Source organism: Pan paniscus, chromosome 2 (genome assembly GCF_029289425.2).
Source record: "Pan paniscus chromosome 2, NHGRI_mPanPan1-v2.0_pri, whole genome shotgun sequence".
In the NCBI taxonomy this organism is placed as follows: Eukaryota; Metazoa; Chordata; class Mammalia; order Primates; family Hominidae; genus Pan; species Pan paniscus.
The window spans coordinates 64590881-64612370 of record NC_085926.1 but is presented as its reverse complement, the minus strand read 5'-3'; the positions used below and the strand labels follow the sequence as shown (position 1 = coordinate 64612370).

Sequence of the window (21490 nt, the reverse complement as noted above, 5' to 3'; positions counted from 1 at the left end):
TGATATTTTTCTGTTTCTTACTAAATTTTCAGCAACTCCCAGACACTGTGATTGTGGGGAATGTTGTTATAATAAAAAGAAAGATTGTATATTAGAAGAAACGTATTTTAGTGAATTAATTTGGAGGTTCAAGGTTTAAATGCCATTCTCTAAAAATCTCTAATTGTGCACAATACAGGTGTTATTTTTCCATCCTTACATTTTATATACCCATTATGAAATTCCAGTAATAAGACGATGGTAACATTATCAATTTGGGTTAACAATTATTTAGCAAATTCGTCTTGCCAAGTCATTTTTACCCTTCACCAGAAGAAATATATGTATTAGTATCTCAAGAATAGTTGACATTGCTAGCATATTGCGATTTGGTTCCTGGTGTTGGCAATCTTTGGTATTTCTAGTCCTGAGTGCTAACCTACCACGCAACAGAACCTCAACCCCCGTTCTAGGATACTTGGGCAAATATATATTTATTAGTCATATATTTATATATTTTTAACGATATTGTCGTGTCTTTCCTCTTGAAATTATCTTGAAATTCTATCTTCCTGAGGGCTGGTTAAAGAAAAGGCGCCACTGAACCACCCAAGATTGAACAATTCACACACACACACACACACACACACACACACACACACGAAGGTGTAGCTTGAAGCGCCTGCTTTCAGTCTTTCCCAGTCTTTCCAAGCATCTCTCAGGCTGAAAGCAAGCGGAAGTGATTGAGAAATCCCTCCAGGGACTGGTGCTTCCCACAGGGATCTACAACTTTACACTCCATCCCCCCTTCCCCTCCCATCTCTAAACCCCCGGGTGGTGAGGGGCGCCAGAGTCCCCGCCCCTTCTTGCTGCCAAAATTTGTTCTTAACCTTTTTTGGGGCAGGGGACCTACAGAATGCTATGGACCCTCCATGAATGGTGACAGAGGTTGGTGGAAAGCACAGCTTAAATATTTTGCGAAATTTTCAAGAGACCACGTATTAGAAACACACTCCGACCTGCAGGATTAAGAACCCCATTTCTAAAACTCTTGACTTGGGGCGATTAAATCGAGAGCGGAGCTCAGGTGCCAAATCTCCTCCCGAATGAAAAAGTGTAGGAAGGGAAGGCGCTCCGGCGCTGGGCCACTTTCACTTGTAAGAAACCAAAAGAAGGGGACTGGTGGCAAGAGATGGGGACGGAAGAGAAAGGAAAGGAAAAGGAGAAATGTGAGAAACAGACAGGGACATGGTGGGGCGGGGAGAAGACAGACATCACAGGGGAAAATGGGGAGAAGGGACAGAGTCCGAGAGGCACAGCAGCAGAGAGACAAGGGGGAGGAGGAAAAAGAGACTCGGAAGGGAGGAGAGAGAGGAGAGGAGAGGAAAAAGACGAGAGGGGAAGTGGCTGCACGCGTGCCAGGAAAGGGAGAGAACTTTCCCTGCTTTCCCTCCCCGGGGCAGGGAATCTCAGAAAACCCCACTTCAGCGAGGTGGCGGGGACCAGGAACAGCTGCCCCGGCGCTGGTGACGCCTCTGGCCTCCGCCTCTTGCAGCCGGCAGGGCCTCCGGCTGCGAGTCCCGCACGGGCCGGCCGAGGAGGGGACATGGTCTGGAAGGAGGCGGTCCCCGTTCGTCTCGCTTTCTCCTCCCCTCTCCTCCTCTTAGAGGCGTGCACCGGGGGCATTTGAGAGGCTGTGGACCCGCGGCCCCCCCGCCTCCGCCCCCCCAGCCCCCCATTCAAGAAGCCGCTCAGCTATCCCGGCCAGCACAGGGCGCCCGGCGCGCCTCGGAGCGCAAGTTCCTCGCCTTCTCCTGCCCGCTCGCTGGGCATTATGCGGCCAAGCAGCCGAGCCCCAGTCCTCCTCCTCCTCCTGCTCCTCCGGCTCCTCCTGCGGCCCGAGCGGCTCAGCTCTCGGCAGGCGGCGGCGTTGCTCAGCCGAGCGCAGACGGGACCCTCGCAGCGAGACCTCAGCGACTCCTAAAGTCAAAAGTTGGCGGCGGGCGCCGGGCTCCTCGCGCTCTCCACGGCCGCTGCCTCGCGTCGCCGCCGCAGCCAAGGAGGGCAGGAGGGAGGGGGGTGGGGGCAGCGGAGGGAGGGGTGGGAAGCACCATGCAGTTTGTATCCTGGGCCACACTGCTAACGCTCCTGGTGCGGGACCTGGCCGAGATGGGGAGCCCAGACGCCGCGGCGGCCGTGCGCAAGGACAGGCTGCACCCGAGGCAAGGTAACCAGGCTCCGGTCCCCGGGACCCCGCCGGCCCCGACGCCGCCTCCCGGTCCTCGCTCCCGGGCAGGGGCACCCCGCAGCGGAGGCTTCTCTCCTTTTCCTAGAAAGAATTATCTCCCGCTTTGCAGCCTCTCCCTTCTTCGGGTCATCCCCAACCAATTGCTAGGGAGGGACACTATGGAAACGAATTTAGGCAACCCCCCCTACCTTGCTGTTGCCAGATATATCCCCATCCCCACTCCCACGCCGCAAACTAAAGTAACTTAGTAATTGGGGGCACCAGATAGCGTCATGTTTTATTTTATTCAGGTTATTTATCAATATCTGAAATCATATATATTTTGACTTGCTAATTGTCTGGCTCGGAATAGTGTATCCTCAGCACCTAGCACAGATCCTGTTACTGGCACATAGTAGGTGCTCAGCAAATATTTGTCCACTGATTAAGGGTGAAGGGATTGACTCGAATGGGCTGGAAAATAAGGTCAGAACAAAGTCCCCACCTTCGTTTTAAATTAAAGCTTAAGGAAAAATGAATTATTGGTTCATATACCTCTGCTTCTGTCCGCAGTGAAATTATTAGAGACCCTGAGCGAATACGAAATCGTGTCTCCCATCCGAGTGAACGCTCTCGGAGAACCCTTTCCCACGAACGTCCACTTCAAAAGAACGCGACGGAGCATTAACTCTGCCACTGACCCCTGGCCTGCCTTCGCCTCCTCCTCTTCCTCCTCTACCTCCTCCCATGCGCATTACCGCCTCTCTGCCTTCGGCCAGCAGTTTCTATTTAATCTCACCGCCAATGCCGGATTTATCGCTCCACTGTTCACTGTCACCCTCCTCGGGACGCCCGGGGTGAACCAGACCAAGTTTTATTCCGAAGAGGAAGCGGAACTCAAGCACTGTTTCTACAAAGGCTATGTCAATACCAACTCCGAGCACACGGCCGTCATCAGCCTCTGCTCAGGAATGGTAAGTGGGCGCGCGCCACCTCCTCTCCCCTTCCGCCTCCTCGCCCGCTTCTAGAAGACTTAATTGCCCTCTAAGCCTAGAGACCCTCACTGTGGCGAGGCTCCGCTCCTCTCCGGCGTTAAATATCAGCTAGAAACTCGTATGGTTTGGGTAGCTAGCTCTGTGCGTGCGCGTACACTGGCGTGGAGCGCACACACCCGCCCCCAGGGGCTTCTGGATGTTTCAGAGCTTTCTGGAGTTTGGACTCGGTTCAGCGGCGCGTTGCCCAACGCTGCGAGGCGGCCTGGAAGTCAGTTTCCAAACTCGGAGAAAGTTACTGGAGTTGCGGTTCCCTGCAGCAAACTTGGCCACCCGGGAGCGGAGCCGCTGAGCGCAGGGCGGACCAGACTCCTTATCGGTGCGCCTTGCATCGGGGATGTGGGGCTGAGGATCCCCTGCCCAAGGCACTGGGAGTTCCTTCAGTGTGTGTTGTGGAGGGCGGTGCGTAATCTAGAGTCCCCGCTTTCTCTCAGGGCCTTTATTCACGCGCCAGGAACCCTGAGGCTGAACTGGATTGACAGGGAGCAGGTCCCGTCCCAGGAACGGAAGGGTGGGCCGAGGGCTCTGGGGGCGGGGGAGAAGGCGGAGCCTACCCCGGACGCTTTGAATTGGGGTGGAACCGAGAGTGGGGGTGCAGCGCAGTCCAACTCTGCACCCTACTGGCGGGGTGGCCGGGAGAAACGGGATAGTGGGAGACAGCCTGGAGAGGCTGTCCGGACGTGATTTCGGTTCTTCTGGGGTTTCTACTGCTCACGGGTTCCAGGGAGTGGAGAGAGGGAGCCTGCGGCGCACGTTTCCCTAGGGACTGAGGCAGGGCGGGGAGGCCGCCTTCTTGCGCTGCCAAATACGCATTTAGCAGGGAATCCACGTTGGTTCCCCGACTCTCTGTCGACCCCCTCATGTGCCCTCCAGTGGATCTTACAAGGCATCTGCCCCCCACTTCTCCACGATATTTGAGGAGTCACTGCGGTACGGTTCTGGCCCGAGCAAGGGTGGTCCTTGACTTTCCCAAGCGACGTGCGTTTCTGCCACGCGCGTGTGACGCAGAAACTTTCCCGGGTCAGTCTCTCCCAGCGCACGGCGCTGTAGGCGCAATGGGGTCGTAGGCACTGTGCCCGGTGATGCCTTTACTCTTCCCGAAGCACCCACAGCCCCTCCCTCCCTTTTCTAAGCGGGGCCTTGGATACTCACCCCCGGACACTGGGCTGCTCCATCAGTGCGCTGTCGTTCGTGGGTCTTAAAGTTCCCAAGCACATCCTTCCTTCTCTGCCTTTCAATGGAAGGATCGGGTGGAGAGCGTGGCAAGCCTGAAGACTGGGAGGGGGTAGTTCTAGCCTGCTGGGATTCAAGGAAAGGGATAAACCCCTTTAGCCCCCAGCAAAGCGCCCGGAGCCGTGGCTCCCGAAATGCGCTGTCGAGATTGTTTGGGGGTGGGCGGAGACGGCAGCTTGGCGAAGTGGGAGGGGGTGCTGCAGTGAGTCATCGCTGCCCCAGGACCTAGGGCAAGAGCTCTGGAATCCTTCTGGTCTTTGAAAGGTTAAGGCTCGGGTAGGCAGAAGTCAGCCGTCTGAGCCCAGAGCCTGGAGTGCCCCTAGATTCCAAGATAGTAACCCCCAATTCCAGGACCGTAGGGATAGGACTGCGTGTGTACGTCAAGTTTGTAAACAGTCTTTACTCCTCCTCTCTCCCCGCCTCCACACCCGCTGAAGCCTAGTGGCCCCAGCAGTTGTATAAATATTTTACTGCGCAGGACCTTCATTTTCATTGGCAGTTTTAGGTGGTAGTGCGCACGTGGTTTCTTTGGGAACTGAGGACTAGGGCTTCAGAAACGACTACCTGGACTGTGATAACCTCATTTATATTGCGTTTAATTCGCAGTCTGCCTCTTTTGGGGAAAAGGGCCCTCATACATCTTAAAGATATGCGTTCTGGTTCTTCGTATCTTCAGCCATTAATCTAGCTCCAAAACCCCTGCCCCTTTGTCTTCCTTCTGGAAGTTATCTCCTCCCAAGACTTCCCCTTACCACTTCTGCAGCAGTGGCATCAAGATGTTGCTAGTTCTCCGCCTAGGCGTCTTCCAGGAAATCTTGAAGAGTCTACCAGAGTCTACCAGATTTTGGAGTGGGCTGTGCCATCCTGCCACCCCTAGTCAGTTGTCAGTTTTTCTGAATTTCATCTGAGATGGGTCGCCCACTTCTCCTGAACATCTCTACCCTAAATCTATCCCGCTTCACTTTTCTCCCCCTCTCTCCTTAGGACTGATGTCTAAGAAATATTACAGTGGGCTTCTTCTCCAGTCTTTCTCCTCGATCGCTAACTCCATTTGGCATTTAAGACTATTTACAGTGCACTCACTCACATCCACATGTCCAGTCTCAGCTCCCAATCTTTCCTCCACAAATCCTGCATTTCAGGCCATAGGTTTTACACTGCTTTCTCTTCACCCCACCCTCAATCCTAGTCTTCATTGCCTTTGTGCCTTGGAATTTACTTGGTCTTCTCACTCATCTTCACATGCTCAAATCCTACCCTTCTTTGGAGGTGTATATAATTTATATCTCTTCTTTCCCAGAAGACCTTTTCATAGTTCCCCATGTTGATGTCATCTCTCCCCCTCCCCCTTCATAGACACTTCTGAGAGTCTCTCTTATGATGCTTAGTATGTTCTCCCTTGTATCAAGGTTCTTGGTACACATGTTCTATCCTTTTCTCCTTGGCAACAGGGTCAGCATCAACTCATTTTTCTCCTACATTGGAGCTTTGTATGTTGTATATACTTAGTATATATGTTTGAATAAATAGTCACCTTAACCAAGAAAAGATAACTCTTAGGCCCACCTTTGTGAATCAACAGTACAATTAATTTTGGCATCACATTGATATGATTTATTGAGCTCTTACTATTAATGTCTGCCTGGCACTACTATAAGTAGTTTACATATGTATTATCTCATCCAAATCCTCCAAGAACCCAATCCTCAGAACAACACATTTTACTGACAAAAAAAAATCTGAGACTTTGAGAGCTGGAGACTTGCTCAAGATCTCACAGCTCGTAAGTGGCAGCGTTGGGATTTCAACCGGGTCTTTCTGATCCATGTGCTTAACCATAGACCAGAGACTGATCCTGTTCTCCTGAAGAGAACCTCAGGGTTCTTTTATAAAAAGGCACGGGACTAAAGTCAGGTTAGACTCAGTGCTGTCCAGCTGCTTCTGTACCATTGAAGGGGAATTTGGGCCCAATCACTTCCTCCTTCTGTGTCTTGGTTTCCCCATTTACCAATCAAAGGTGGCAAATCGTCACCAGCTGAGCTCCCTGGCTCTTTCCCAGGACTCATGTCTCTGATAGGCTTCACATGTTGTGATATGCTCTCTGATTTGTGCTCAGAGAACACCAGAGTTGTGTATTGAACACAGGCAGAGAATAAATTTATTAAATCACTGCTTCTCTGGCAACTAGCTACTCTGTCTCTTAGTCTGACCACACCTGAGCTGCCCTTTTCTTAAACCAGGGGCTCATGAATCATGTGGAGAGATTTTAAAACAAAAAACAAAAACATTCTAGATCCATCCCTAGAAATTCTGAATCTGTGAGTAGGGGGTAATGCCCTAAATCTAATTTAAAAACAAAAACAAAAAACCTTCCCAGGCAATTTTGAAGCTATCTGTTTTGGGGAACCAACGTCTTAGCCTAGTGCTGCTCATACTTTATCATGCGTAAGAATACCCTAGGAGCTCATTAACATTTCAATTCTTGGGCCCTACCCCTAGAGATTTTGATTCAATAGATCAGATTTGGGGTGGAGCACAATTATTTGAATTTCTAATAAGCTCCTGGATGATGCTGATGCGGATGCAGCTGCTGATGTTCAGAGAGTCATTTCTCCTGTGTCAATGGAAGGATGCAAGGCATCAGATTTTTTTTCCAGCATGGGAAATGAGAAAGCGGAGGAGAAGAGTGGAGCTTGATTTCTCCTCTTAAACACCACTCAGCAACTTGGCATGGGGAATTTTTCAGTGTTCTTGTAATTTTTAGTTTGGGTGGTTCAATCTTGAGGTATCATTTATCATTTGTAAAAACTTGGGTATGTGGGGTGAAAAGGAGCAAAAATGACTTGCAAGGTGCTTAGAATGATTAGTAAGAGCAAATTTTATCCTAATGGTTAGAAGCTAACACTGGCAACACCAAAAACCGTTCACGAGTTCTAAGCCTTTGCAAGGTGTCAGGCATTTTGCTAAGCACTTAATTATCATTATCTTATTTAATCTGCACAGTAACTCTTTACATTAAGTATCTTTATCCCCAGCTGACGAACAAGGAAGCTTAAACTCAGAGTGGTTAAGGAACTTGCCCAAGGTGAATGGGTAGGTGCTGGTGCTGAAATTGGAACCTAGGGCAATCTGGCTTCAAAGCCTTGCAGGACATCACTCCCCTATTTTGCAAAGGAAAGGGTTGGTGAGAGGATCATGTGCCAGCGTTACAGGTGGTACCACCTTGAATGCATTGTGGCCAACATATGCTTCTTGAATTTGAATCAATGGGAAGACTTCAATAGGCCAGCTTTTCCTGCTGGAGTGCATACTTGTCCCTAAGTTTCCAGGCTCTCTAAGTTTCCAAGACTCTTTCGACAGCCTGCAGGAATGATTGGAACTTGAGCTCTAAGGAAGTATTTCTTAGAGACAGATTTGGATAGCAGGTACAATCAACTGAAGTCAAATCAAGAATAAGTTACTGATATGACACTTTGGGAGGCTGAGCCAGGCAACATATTGAGCCTGGGCAACATATTGAGACCCCCATCTCTACAAAAAGTAAAAAATTTAGCTGGGCATGATGGCATGCACCTATAATCCCAGCTACTCAGGAGGCTGAGGTGGGGGGTTTGCTTGAGCCCAGGAGTTCAAGGCTGGGTGAGAGAGCAAGACGCTATCTCTAAAATAATAAGAATAGTAAATAATAAATAATTTTTAGAAAATATACTGATATGACAGAGAGTGGAAATAAACCACTTCTCCGCATATGTTGCAGCATTTTCAGTTGAAACAACCCTCCTGAAAAAGAGATTGGGTAAAATGACACCATCTCTACTTGAAAATGTTCTTTTGGTTTTTTTCCTCCCAATGACTGAGTTATTTTAAATCAACCTCCCATCTCTCTTCATTTGCAGCTGGGCACATTCCGGTCTCATGATGGGGATTATTTTATTGAACCACTACAGTCTATGGATGAACAAGAAGATGAAGAGGAACAAAACAAACCCCACATCATTTATAGGCGCAGCGCCCCCCAGAGAGAGCCCTCAACAGGAAGGCATGCATGTGACACCTCAGGTATTTGCTTCTTGCTTAAGCGTAGAGCCCAGCTCTTTGAGATGGGTAAATTGCTATACTACAGAGATGTAGCTCTCTTTCAGTCTACAAAGTGCAACCATATGCATTATTGTTTATTCAGTCCTCAAATGTGGTAGGGATACATACCCCACTGTACAGATGTGGAGACTAAGGAGAGGTTTAGTACCTTGTCTAAGGTGCACAGCTAAGAAGTTATAAAGTCAGGATTTGAACTCAAAGCAGTGACTCCATGCCCTCTATGGGAAGAGCCACCTTTTCTGTTGAAGTTGCTGATTTTTAGGCTTAACCTTGAGTAATATTCAGGTCATGATAGTAGCACCCTCAGTCACCAAATGCATGTATTTTTTTTTTTGGCATCTTCTGTTCATTTGGGTGTTTTTTGTTTGTTTCACCATGTAGGGTTACAGAAATGTCTTATAAATGGAAGTCACGAAAACATATATGTGTTTGTTGAATGTTTCCTAGAAACTTCAGGTTTGCTCATGTTCTGTGACTTAAGGAACTGTAGCAAGGTACCTGTACGTTATGCTGTGAGGTACCAATCAACCAGTCAAATCCTATGTGCCCACTGCTAGTCTCCTTCCATCCTGGCCAGATTCTTTGAGGTTTTGCACTGACATGTTTGGCCATTGTCAAGGATATGTCATTCTGGGCACCCTGGAAAGCTTCTGTCTGTGTTTCTTCATCTGCAGTCTTGTAGCAACACTTCACTGCCTCAGAAGCCTGGTTACTTTCTGCCTGATGATAGGTTATCCTATGAAATAATTCCTCAATTTGGTCCTGCGTCTTAGGATGTTCGTGAAAATACTTAAAAAAAAATTCTTGGACTTCCCTGTCTCTGAAACTTTATCTTTCTTTCTATTCTTTATTTTTAAAATTGCTTCTTCAAATTAAATAGCATCTCAGGGTCTTTCTGGTATCTCCAAACAAGGCCTAAATTCAAGACCACCAGGGAGTTTCCTCAAATGCTCCCCAGAGGATCACTTACTTCATCTTATACCTGTACCAGGTTGTTCACTGGGATAGCATGTGGTGTCCTATTCTCTCCTGGAATTATTATTTCTAAAGTGAATCCTTTAATAAAAGATAACATTGACTATTTATAACCTACAAGTAGCCAAATTTAAGGGTGTAACATTGTAGGTCTTTTGGCTTTATCCCATCCAGTTCTGTGTTCTTACCACCATAACAAGATGGAATATAACTAAAGCATTCTGTCAGACTCTAAAGAGCCAAGGGATATGAGGAGTAGAGGGGCAAGTATACTTAGATACATCAAAAACAATAGTTTCAGCAGCAGGTATACAGTCAAGACTGCCAGCCACCAGCAAGTTTAATGGACAGGACATTTATCACAGTTTTGACCGTGCTAGTAAGACCATTGACCTAAACTTCTTGACTTCCCAAATCTGTATTAGCAAGTACACATTTTAGACATGTGTATAAATGTAAACATAACATGAAATGTATACATAACATACAGAAATGAAATCTGCAGTTCCCCTCCTTCCATCTTATTAGTATATATTCAGAAGACACTGAAATATATTTTCACTGATGAATTTATTGACCAATGACACTTCATGATATTCTTCTCCCCTAAAGCGGCTACAGGTCAACATTTTAAAAAATGACTATTTATTATTGTTTTATTCTGTACATGCATTATGCAAAGCACTGTACCTGCACCACCTTGCTTAATCCTTATCACAAACCTATGAGGTAATTACCATTCCTAACTCTGTTGTATAATACCTGGAAAAGGAGCTGAGATTTACAGAGATGATGTAGTTTGCCCAAGATCTCACAGCTAGTCCACAATGATGACCCATGTTTCTCTGTCTTATTCCGTGACCCATTTTCTCTGTGCAGGAGTCTGTGTGGAAAAGAGAGAGGGGGCAGAAAGAGAAAGTCTTAATTAGTACTGTGATTCAAAAAAATCTTCAAGGTTCATTTTAAAATATTAATTATGCAAGTTAATGGACATTTGATTTCCTGGGCTGGAGGAAATGTCATTGTCAAATCCTGTTAAAAACACAAAGAAGAGTGAATCTTAAAAATGTCAAGCTCGAAGACAATGAAGATACCTTAGTTAAAAAAAATAAAATGAAAGTCTATTTGGGTTCCATTCGTTATTAAGGTTGGGGCCTTTAATTACCACCTTCCAAATCACAATGCCAGTACTTTTAGTTTTCCTCCTAGTGTTTGCTTGCTCCTGACCAATATGGCGTGCCGTTCCTTCATCCCATGTAATGAACCAGGAGCCCAGCAGTTTTGATCAGCTCTTCCAAAGGTTGCTGCTGGGCTGTGCCACTCTGGTCTCTCTCTTCCAGCTACTTCTGCGCCCCTTCTTTGAATTCAGATGCAGCTTCTCAGAACAGTTTAGAATATGGCAAGATTCACCAGCAGGTATCAGAGGAATGGACCAACAGGTCAATGACACCTCTGGAACCAGGTAGCCTTTGCACAGGGAGTGAAAGTAGGTTGAGGTGGGAGTAGTCCCTCTTGCCAGAGAGAAAAGGGGCTGCCTAGCAATAGCAATCCATTCAGATTCAGTGATTCATCTTCCCTCCCAACCCCCAATCGAGAGCAGTGGTTGGTAATCAAAAGTAACCTTTAGAAGTACTCTGGGAGACTCATACCAATGCAGATTCTTTAAAACAAAACAAAACAAAACAAACCCCTCTCCCAGGCAAATGTGATGAAGCAAGAATCAGTGGTTTTAATAGTGCTCCAAGTGATTCAGATGTTTAGCTAAATTTGAGAGTCACTGCTAAAGTTGGGTTTAAGGCAGTAGTCATTATCTGTCACTTGCTGTTGGCATTGCTGTGGACTTGACTTTCTACATCAGTGCTTTCCATGTCTCCTCTTCTCATAGGATGATAGGATACTGGAACTGGAGGAGTCCTTAGCAGTCTTGTCTAGGCCAACAATCTAATTCTGTGCAGATAAGGAAACTGAAGTTGCAGGATGTTAAGATGCTTCCTCCCAGGAGTGATATCCTATATATTCAACACCAACCCATCCGAACCTTCCCTAGCCTTGGGAGAGAGGTCTCCTGCTGAGCTCAGTGTAACCCTTTAGTTACCAGATCATGGGAGTAGGAGCAGGGCAAGGCACAATGACTGTGACACTTTCACACGCAGATGGAATATGTCTTGGTCATTTCTGAATCTTGAGGTATGCCTAATTTTCAAAAAAGGATTCTGAGATAACTTATGTTAAAAAGGGAAGCATAGAAGGAGTCTACTGCAATGAAAACTTTATGGGTTTAGAAAGGAGTCTACAGTTCCGTTTCTTCATTCATGCGTGCATTTGTTCAGTTAGCCATCAAGTCTTTATTGAGCAACTTCTCTGTGCCAGGAGGAGAAAACCAGGAACTGTCCATATTCCTGGTTAGTTGTATGACTTCAAGCACACTTTAGAATATAAAGTAAGGATAACATGTACCTTTCAAGATTGAAGTTAGGGCTAAATGAGTATGAAATAATGAAAGCTCCCAGGACAGTGTTTATTTAGCATGTGGTAGACAATCACAGAATGATAGGTGTTTTTTAAGGTTCATGAAAATAGAAAACAAAACACCACAATGAGGAAAGGAAAACTCCAAATACTAAAATTCAAAGGTAATAGCCCAGTGCTTCTGGGTAACCATGAAGGGTTTAGGGGACTTGCCCAAGGTCACCCTGCCAGCTAGTAGCAAGGCTGAGGGTGCTTTCTGTCCCCTTGTTTCCTCTGTACCCAATGCAACATTTAAATATTTTCTTTCTTGCAAGTTTCTCTTGGCCCAGTGGCTGCCCTTCCTGATTGTCTCTGTTTTGTCATCACTGGTTATGTCTATGTGTATACATTTGGGCCATTTGAGTGTCTCTGCATTTATTTGTCTTTTCATCCTATTTGTGAGTTCTTTAGGGTTCACGATGGGAAGTGGGGTGTCTTCTCTCCCTATGGCATGCCATTGTGACTGCAGTGTCCTTTACATACTGGGTCCTCAGTAAAATTCACTGTGCTCACTGCCTGCTAGCCCCACACACCAGGGGCACAAGCAAAAGGCCTATGGGAGCCCTTTGGAGAGTGGCTTGCTTTTATAAGCCACTTCCTGCGGATCCTTCCCATTGCTTGTTTCCAGATGAAATCCCAAGTTCTGTTTCACAGACACTCTCTATTTGACCCTGAATTTTGCACAAGAGGATTTAGTGGTTCTTATCAGTGCTTCCTGGTAGGTGGGTGAGAGAAAGGCAGGGAAGAAGGCTGTTTTGTTTGCCTGGGCCTGGAAGGCAAGTGTTTTTCTCTAGCTCAAACTTCTCCCTCACCTTCCCATCTCAGCAAGGCCACGTAATTTTTGTTTCTTAAGGCATTTAAGAACTGTCTGCTCTGTGACCCATCAATGCTGTGCCTAAGGAAATAATCGGACAATTGTGTAAAGGTGTTTATGAACGAGATCCAGTACAGTGTTGTTTATTATAGCAAAAGACTGGAAACAGCCTAAGTGCCCTTTGGGAGGAAGATAGATCAATACATTATGGGGCAGGCATATAATGGATTCCTATGCAGCTGTTAAAAATGATGGCCTGAATTTATGTTACCAAACACAGAATATATATTCAGTAAACAAGCAGGTGATAAACTAATATGTTTGGTAGGATATTATTTTTTTTAATGATAAACTCTATTTGGGTACATGTGTGTAAACAGAATATCTGAAGTAAAGGCATGGAAATATTAACAGTGATTATTTATGGTTACTAGGAACATAGGCAGTCTTTACTTTTGAACTTTTATATTCTTCTATTTTGTGACTCCTTTGCCATGTTTCTTTAATAGTTTCATAATCAGAAAATACAGATAAAATGAAACAGGGATAGTGGCATGGATTTATTTTGCTAGACCTATTGAACTTGTCACTGGAGACCAATAGCCAAGCCACATTTTGGTCTCTTAGGATCTTAGGACCTTAGAAGTGGAGATTATCGGTCCTTTATTTTCTTGGAATGAGGCAGTCTCAATAACCAGACAGATAAAAATCCTGCCTTGTGTCTACTTCTTTGGGACATCTGTGGCTGGTTAAAGTTGAATCTCTCATTCAACCCACCTAAATTGCCTTGTGCCTATTGGACTGACCCTGGTATTATTAAGATTTAATCTCCATTAGGCACTGGGGACTCTGTTTATCACTCCCATTAGAAGGTACCATCACTTCCTGATTGGGATTTCCAGGCTGCAGTTATAAAGGCTGGAAAACATAAGATGATAATTAAAGCCATCATCTGTTAGGCCCTTATGTGCATATGGGATCACTATGCTACACACTTTACACACATTATCATATGTAATACATTGGTCAGCATTGTAGGGTAAGTATTATTACCCCTATTTTACAGTTGAGAAAATTAGCTCAAAGAGGTTGAGAAACTTGTCCAAAAAGTCACACAGCCAGAAAGAAGAGAGTCTGAGCCTTAACCCAATCTGTTTCCAATGTGCTATACTATGGGCCAAGTTGCACAGAAAACACAAATGGAAACTGCTATCTAGAAACCCCTTTTTTGGTTTGTTTGGTTTTTTGAGACAGAATCTCACTCTGTTGCCCAGGCTGAAGTGCAGTGGCGCGATCATAGCTTACTATAGCCTTCAATTCCAGGGCTCAAGGGATCCTTACACCTCAGCCTCCCAAGTAGCCAAAACTAAAGACATATGCCACCACACATGGCTAATTAAACAAAAAAAATTGTAGAGACAGAATCTCCCTGGGATTACAGGACTGAGCCATCATGCCTGGCCTACAAACCCCTTTTTAACTTCAGTTTTTGGAGCATCTTCTTTGACTACCATCTAATTTCCATTCTCTAGATGATACTAATAAGAGTTGACATTTGCTGAGCGTGTATTATGTGGTAGCCTCTGTTCCAGGCACTTTACATGGATTACATATTTCAATTCTTACCGCAAACTCCATTTTGCAGATTGGAAAACTGAGACACAGAGAAGTCTGTAATGTTGACTTGCCTGAGGTTATAAAGCTCATCAACATACCATTTTCTTCAGCCCTTATGTCCTGGTCTAGTTAGGGGATATTTTTTGGCCTCGGTATTGATTTGACTGCATTCATATATGAATTATTTTTGCTGGCAGGAATTTTTAAATGCCTGTCTGGAATTTGATTTGATTTGAGGAAGGCTGCTTGGTGCCTGAAATTCCCACCAAGACTCTAATGACTCACAGAGGCCTTGTGTCTGTCTCCAGCAGGCCTCTGATGGAGTGTATGCTTGTTACACATTAACCTCTTGGATCCCATTAATAATTTAGCATAGATTAGCTGATTAGATTAGCTGCCCTTCGAGTGGTACCCAAATGGAGTGAGAGACAGAGCTGGGGAGCAGACCCCTGAGGGGGCTTTCGGTAAAACATTCTGGGGCAGCCTATGGGTTCCAGGCAGTGACGAAAGCTTTGGCTGACTTCAGAATCCTGCCTGGGCCCCAAGCAGGTCAGTGGTTGGTGGCTAATTAGTGACTTATGCTAGGAACTTGTCTGCCTGCACTTTCACCACACACTTTCTGCATTCTTAGACCCTTTCAGCCTTGTAAAGATCAAGAACAGGCAGCATTTAAGGAACTGTGTACTTGGCAATGTGGAAGCACATTATGATTATTTCATTTACTCCTGCAACAGTTCATGGGAGGAAGATGCTCTGATTATTCTCATCTTACAAATAAGAAAGCTGAACTCAGAGAGGTGAACAAACTTGTCCACAGCTTGCAGAAAGGGAAAAAGCTCGCACTGCAACTCAAGACTGATTATGAATTTTTAAAGTTAGTTATTGCCATTTGGGATTTATGGTTTGAGCCTGATTTCCTTTCATTTTCCCCTTTTTGTTCTTCATCGGTGTTTATACTTTTTTTCTCTTTTTTATAGTCTTCAATGACTGTCTAATAAACAGTCAATATAAGCAATGACCTCTAAAATCCTTGGTAAATTATTAGAAAATCACTGTTTTAAATACATTAATTCTTTATTTCTTCAGCTTGATCTACTGAATGGTACTTATAAAAATTGTGCTTTCCTTTTTTTTAAAAAAAAACTTTAGTATTAATAGTGCAGTACTCCAATAAAGTCATTAAGAGGTAGTAAAAAAGGAACTTCTAATACAGGAATTGTACCTTCTTTCATTTGTTGCCACTTATTCATTAAATTTTTTTTTTAAATTATCATTTTGTTTTTAAAAACCATTTTATTATGAACATCTTCAAGCATACATAAAGCTAGAGACGATAATGAAATGAACCACTGTAAACACCATGAATCTTAATAATGACTAAGATTTTTCTACATTTGCTTATTTTTCTTTATGCTGAGTATATTAAAACAACCTCAAGATACCATCTCTAAATATTTCATGATAAATCTTTGAAAAGTGGGGATCTTTTCCTAAGTAACTATAATATTATTAATATTTGATACGTAATATTATCAAGTAATATTATAAAGTTTCAGCAAAATTAACAACAATTCCTTCATATCGCCTACACAGTACCTATATTAAAATTTTTCTCATTGTCCCCAAAATGTCTTTTTACAATCATCAGTTAGATTGTGATCTAAACGAAGTCCACACATTGCAGCTCATTGTTGTCTCTTACTCAACTTTTCACTTTGTTGTCGTCATCGCTATTGTTAAAATTGCTATTTTCGTTCTAGTTTGAGATTTGCTGCATATAGCCCCTTTTTCCCTTCCATTGCTCTTAGTCTTTACTTCATCTTTATCATCATCAGGTCAGGCTGCAGTTGCAAGGATTAGAAAAGCAAGGCCAGTCTCCAAGGCCAGAGCAGGTACCCAGAGCAAAGCCTCTGGGCCATTAAGCCACTTCTCAGAGTGAATTAATTGAAGGAAAAGGCAGTATCTTTGGGAGGTTTTTTGACTCCTTGTCTGAAGTGCCTTGATGGCTCTCATTGTGATGTTCCTATCAATAGGAAGATCCTCAATTTACAGTGCCATCATGCATAGGGTGTGTGTGACCCATGCATTCTTGTTAGGTAATTTTGTGAACATCACAGAGTGCACTGACACAAACCTAGATACGTGGTACATAGCCTATTGTTCGTAGGCTACAGACCTGTACAGTATGTGACTGTACTGAATACTGTAGGCAATTATAACATGATGTTAAGTATCTGTGTATCTAAACATAGAAAAGGTACAGTTAAAAATTTAGTATTACGATCTTAGGAGACCACTGTCATATCTGCATTCCATCATGGACTGAAATATTAAACTACCTTTTCTATCCTTAAAAGATCTCCCTCACCTGTGTTTTGAAGCCCAGAAGGGCCAGTTTGCAATTAGGAATGTAAGGTGGCAAGTTAGGTTTGTACCTGAGATTAGGACTCATTGACATATGAAATATGCGTATTCCCCAAAACCTTTGTTGTTGTTGTTGTTTTGAGAGTCTTGCTCTGTTGCCCAGGCTGGAGTGCAGTGGCGCGATCTTGACCCACTGCAAACTCCACCTTCCAGGTTCAAGCTATTCTTGTGCCTCAGCCTCCCAAGTAGCTGAGATTACAGGTGTGCACCACCACACCCAGCTAATTTGCATATTTTTAGTAGAGACAGGGTTTTGCCATGTTGGCCAGGCTTGTCTCAAACTCCTGGTCTCAAATGGTTCATCTGCTGTGGCCTCCCAAAATGCTGGGATTACAGGCATGAGCCACCACACTTGGCCCCTAAAACTTTTTAATTAAGCTTCTGGATCCAAAGACAGCCAGAAGAGCTGCCTGCTTTACACCTTCTGTGCCATCTCAGGACTTTCCCTGTTTCTTGCTAATCATATTGTAGGGATTCCTGACACTTTGCTTCAGAAACCCATTCCCTGCTGAAGAAAAGGGGTGCTACAAGGGTGAATACTTGATAATGTGTTCACCTTCATAGGAACCATCTGAAATTGGCTAAGACGCACATCTTTCTTTAGAAGGGACTTCAGAATCAGCAGAAGGCTCTGGAAGAGGGCCATCTAGCTGACAGAGGCAGGAGGATTTTCTTGTTAACCTGAGAACCCTTCAGACCTTTCACTTGAGTAGGCTGTCTTTTTAAAGTAAGACATGGCAAAGTTTCTTGAGTTTCTTCATATGAGGGGATAAGCCCACTTTGGTTAATAAAGTGCTATTTTATCATGCATTGAGGTTTAACATTTTGCACCTTTGTATCTGCCAAAGATGGTTTCTTTATGATAATTGTATCATAAAAGAGTCTTTATTATAGCCATTTATGGCTGTGTTTTCTCATTTGACTTTTTACCTGTGGACCAGATATCTGCATGGATGTTCTGTGCAACTGAAAATCATTAATAAATAATCTGAATATCACAAAAAGAGCATGGGTAAATGCAAGATCTGATGTGGTATGCACATGTGACTGAGTAGTGGGCTTTGAGAAGGAGCAAAGTCAAACGTGAGGCAAATGTTGGCACAAGTCTTCCTTTTTATTGATTCCCAATTCCTATATGACATTAGAATTAGAATGAATGTTAAAAATGCAGTTGCTGTGTGGAAAAAGTTCAAGTTAATGTTATTGGCTTGAGAATTTTTCTGCTAATTATTTTTTATTTTTTGAAAAATCTTTTTATTTTCCATTCGTGTTTCCTAGTGTTTTCCTTCCATTTTTCTATTAATGTATAATTTACATGCTGTAACATTTACCCTTCCTAGCATACAGTTCTGCAGGTTTTGGCAAATGTATACAGTCATAGAACCATCGTGATAATCAAGTTAAAGAACAGTTTTTGGTGTCCTTTGTAATCAGCCCCTCTCCCCACCCCTGTTTTCTGTCTCTATAGTTTTGCCTTTTGCAGAATATATAAATAATCACTAAGCACAGTGTGTTTGAGGTTCATCCACATTGTTGCCTGTATCAGTAATTCATCCTTTTTTATTGGTGAGCTGTATTCCATTGAATGGATACATCACCATTTCTTTAACCATTACCCACTTGAGCGACAGTTTTTGACCATTACAAATAAAGCCACTATAAACATTTGCATACAGATTTTTGTGTGAACATAAGTTTCCACTTCATTTGGATAAATACCTAGGCATAAGATTACTGGCTTGTGTGGTTAATGTATGTTTCACTCTATTAGAAACTGCCAATATATTTTGCAAAGTGGTTGTGCCATTTTGTAGCCCCGCCTGCAGGGTATGAAAGTTCCAGTTCCACTGCATCCTTTCTAGCACTTGGTATTGTCAACATTTTGTTGTTCTGCTTTTGTTTTTTGAAGTTTAGCTATTCTAATAGGTGTTTAGTGGAATTTCATTGTAGTTTTTATTTGCATTTACCTAAAGGCTAATGATATTGAGTATTCTTCATGTGCATATTTGCTATCCATGTATCTTCTTTGGTGAAGTGTCTGTTCAAATCTTTCAGCCATTTTTTAAAACTTAGAATATTTGCTTTCCTATTACTGAAGTCTGAAAGTTCTTTATTCTGTATATAAGTCCTTTGTCAGATATAGTTTGCAAATATTGTCTCCTAGATTGTGGCTTGTCTTTCAAAAAGTCTCTTAATTTGCAAATGCTTATTTCATACATAGCTTCTTTATTTTATCGCCAATACTTCATGCACCGTAGATTTCATGCAGTCCCAGAACTACACAGCAAGAAAGTATAGTGGAGCATGCAGTATAGAGCTTGTCCAAAAAAATGGAATAGGAGAGGTTTATTTAGGATTTATTATTCAAAGCCATGGTCTAGGCCAAGAGAAAAGGCAGTTGTTATTTTTATTGCTCATCTGTATCCAGAAACACAACTCTCCATGTCCAACCAGTGTATTTTTTGATGGGAATGTGTTGTCTTAGCTCATGGGTGAAAACAGGTCCAGAGGAGCCTCTGCATAGGTAAGAATGCAACTGTGTTGTTTTGCATGTATGTTGCATGTGTGTATGTGCATGCAGACAGGAGAGAAAGAGAGAGCCAGAGGGGCAATGAGACAGAGACAGAGGTAGAAGAGTTTGGTATTAATAGTATGAGATTCAGCCCTTGTGACCACATGCCCTGCTGCTGAAGAGGGATAGAAGATATAACTCCATAAATCCTGAAAGCTTCCATTCTGTGCTTTGTGGACAATTTAAATGCTTTTCCAGCGGTATCTTTGATTGTATACTTTTTTTTCTTTCAAGCCAGTTTCCTAATTCTCACATTTCATGTTATTTCATTGTAACAAGTCAAATTAGAGAAAATAGAAGTGGTTTTTCAGAAACTATTATCTGTTTTAGCAGGTCCGAAATAAAATTTTCCCAATGAGTAATGGAGATGTGTAGACTGTACTCCCCTTAATATAAGTTAACATCAGCAAAAGTCCACTCCTTTTGTGTTGTTCTCTCTCTTTTGGAGTCATTCTGTCTTATTCTACCCTGCCACCCTGCTGACTGTTTCATCCATACCCTTTCTGACAGTGACAGTGGCTCAGAGGGAATCTCTGTTGGGTTTTGCCCCTTTGGAAACTCAGAACTTCATTTTTAATCATTACTCACTTTTATCTTTTAAAATATAAGAATTCATAAATTTTTAATACTGGAGGAAACTTTAGAGAGAACTTCTATTCCAGGCCTTCTCTTTATGGATAAGAGGATCAAGGCCCAGAACTTTGAAGGGACTCCTAATCTTGGAGCTAGAACAAATGGCAAAATTGAACACAGGCCTCTTACTTCCCAGTCCTGTGTTCTTTCCAGGCTGTAACACAAGGAAAAGCTGCAGATGGTGCCTGGAAAGGGGATGTTCAAAAGTATGACTCAAATGAGCTTTGGGAAGTGCCATTGTATTTAAGTGTGGGAATAATTAAGAATGAACTGGTGAGACTGTTCAAGAAGTTGTCTCAAGCTTATAGAGAAAGATAGAAAGCTTTCAATTCATTTAAGGGATTAAGTTGTCATATCAAGAGTTGAGTGTACAGCAACCAAATATGATTTTAAAATAAATAAACCAATCAAGCCTTTTCTGAGCTGGGCCAGGGTATTGGGGAAGGTGGCCTGTGGCTGGGGAGGAAGACCAGTGAGGTTCACTGGTCATTGGAGCACAGCATTCCCCTGTGGTCACTCACTTCCGTGGTCATGGAACATGGACATTGTGATGCAAAAGGGTTTCAGTTGCAGGCCTTATAAACCAGTCCTCAGTGCCTGTAAACTAGGAGACCTGTGTATCAAAAGAATGTGGGAGATACACTCCCTACGAGTTGCTTAGATGCCTTTTTAAAGAGCTCCAGCCCAACTGCGCTTTAATCTCTGATATGAGAATGATACCTAGACCCACCACAGGCACCACATTGAGCTTCAGGGCCACCCACGAGCTGCAGTGAAATGTCAGATAGCAGGCAGATCCCAGCAGCAGGCCTGGGAGCCACTTCGTTCCAGCAGCCTTAACCTGCTGCTCATTCTAAGTAATGAGAGTCAGCACAGCCCGTGCCTCCAGAGGACTTCCTACCCACCAGGCCCTGTTCCGACACTTTATGTAGAGTAAGTCATTTCACCTTCCCTACTGCCCTATTAGGCATGAACTGTCATTATTCCCTTTTCACAGATGAGGAAACTGAGGCACAGAGGGCTGAAGTGACTCACCAGAGGTCACACAGATTGAATGCAGAGCAGCTGGGATTTACACACGGGTCTCTCTGATTCCTGAGCTCACACTCTTATCTCCCACAATACGCTGTCTCTGGTATCCACTCTGTAAACACTTTCCTGCCTAGAATGCACCATCCTATACGGTCACCAGGAGGCCCTTGAGATGTGGCTAGTGTCACATGTTGAAATAATATTTTGCATAATTGGGTTCAATAGACTCTATTATTAAAATTAATTTCTTCTGTTCCTTTTGACGTTAAAAAAACGTGGCTACTAGAAATTCTTAACTTTCACGTGTGGCTTGCATTTTATTTCTA

The 21490-nt window shown here is 43.7% G+C and overlaps 1 protein-coding gene across 3 annotated transcripts in view; it reads left to right on the top strand.

Moving 5' to 3' along the window:
• Positions 1–1446: 1446 nt before the first annotated feature.
• The window catches only part of ADAMTS9 (ADAM metallopeptidase with thrombospondin type 1 motif 9), a 175637-nt gene continuing 155593 nt past the window's right edge, over positions 1447–21490 (top strand). For all 3 annotated transcript variants that reach the window (XM_003811598.6, XM_063602800.1, XM_003811597.5), the window contains exons 1-3: positions 1447–2206; positions 2780–3180; positions 8388–8550. In XM_003811598.6, coding sequence (XP_003811646.2) covers positions 2092–2206; positions 2780–3180; positions 8388–8550 — 679 coding nt within the window. In that variant the 5' untranslated portion in view covers positions 1447–2091. The remainder of the gene's footprint in view (positions 2207–2779; positions 3181–8387; positions 8551–21490) is intronic.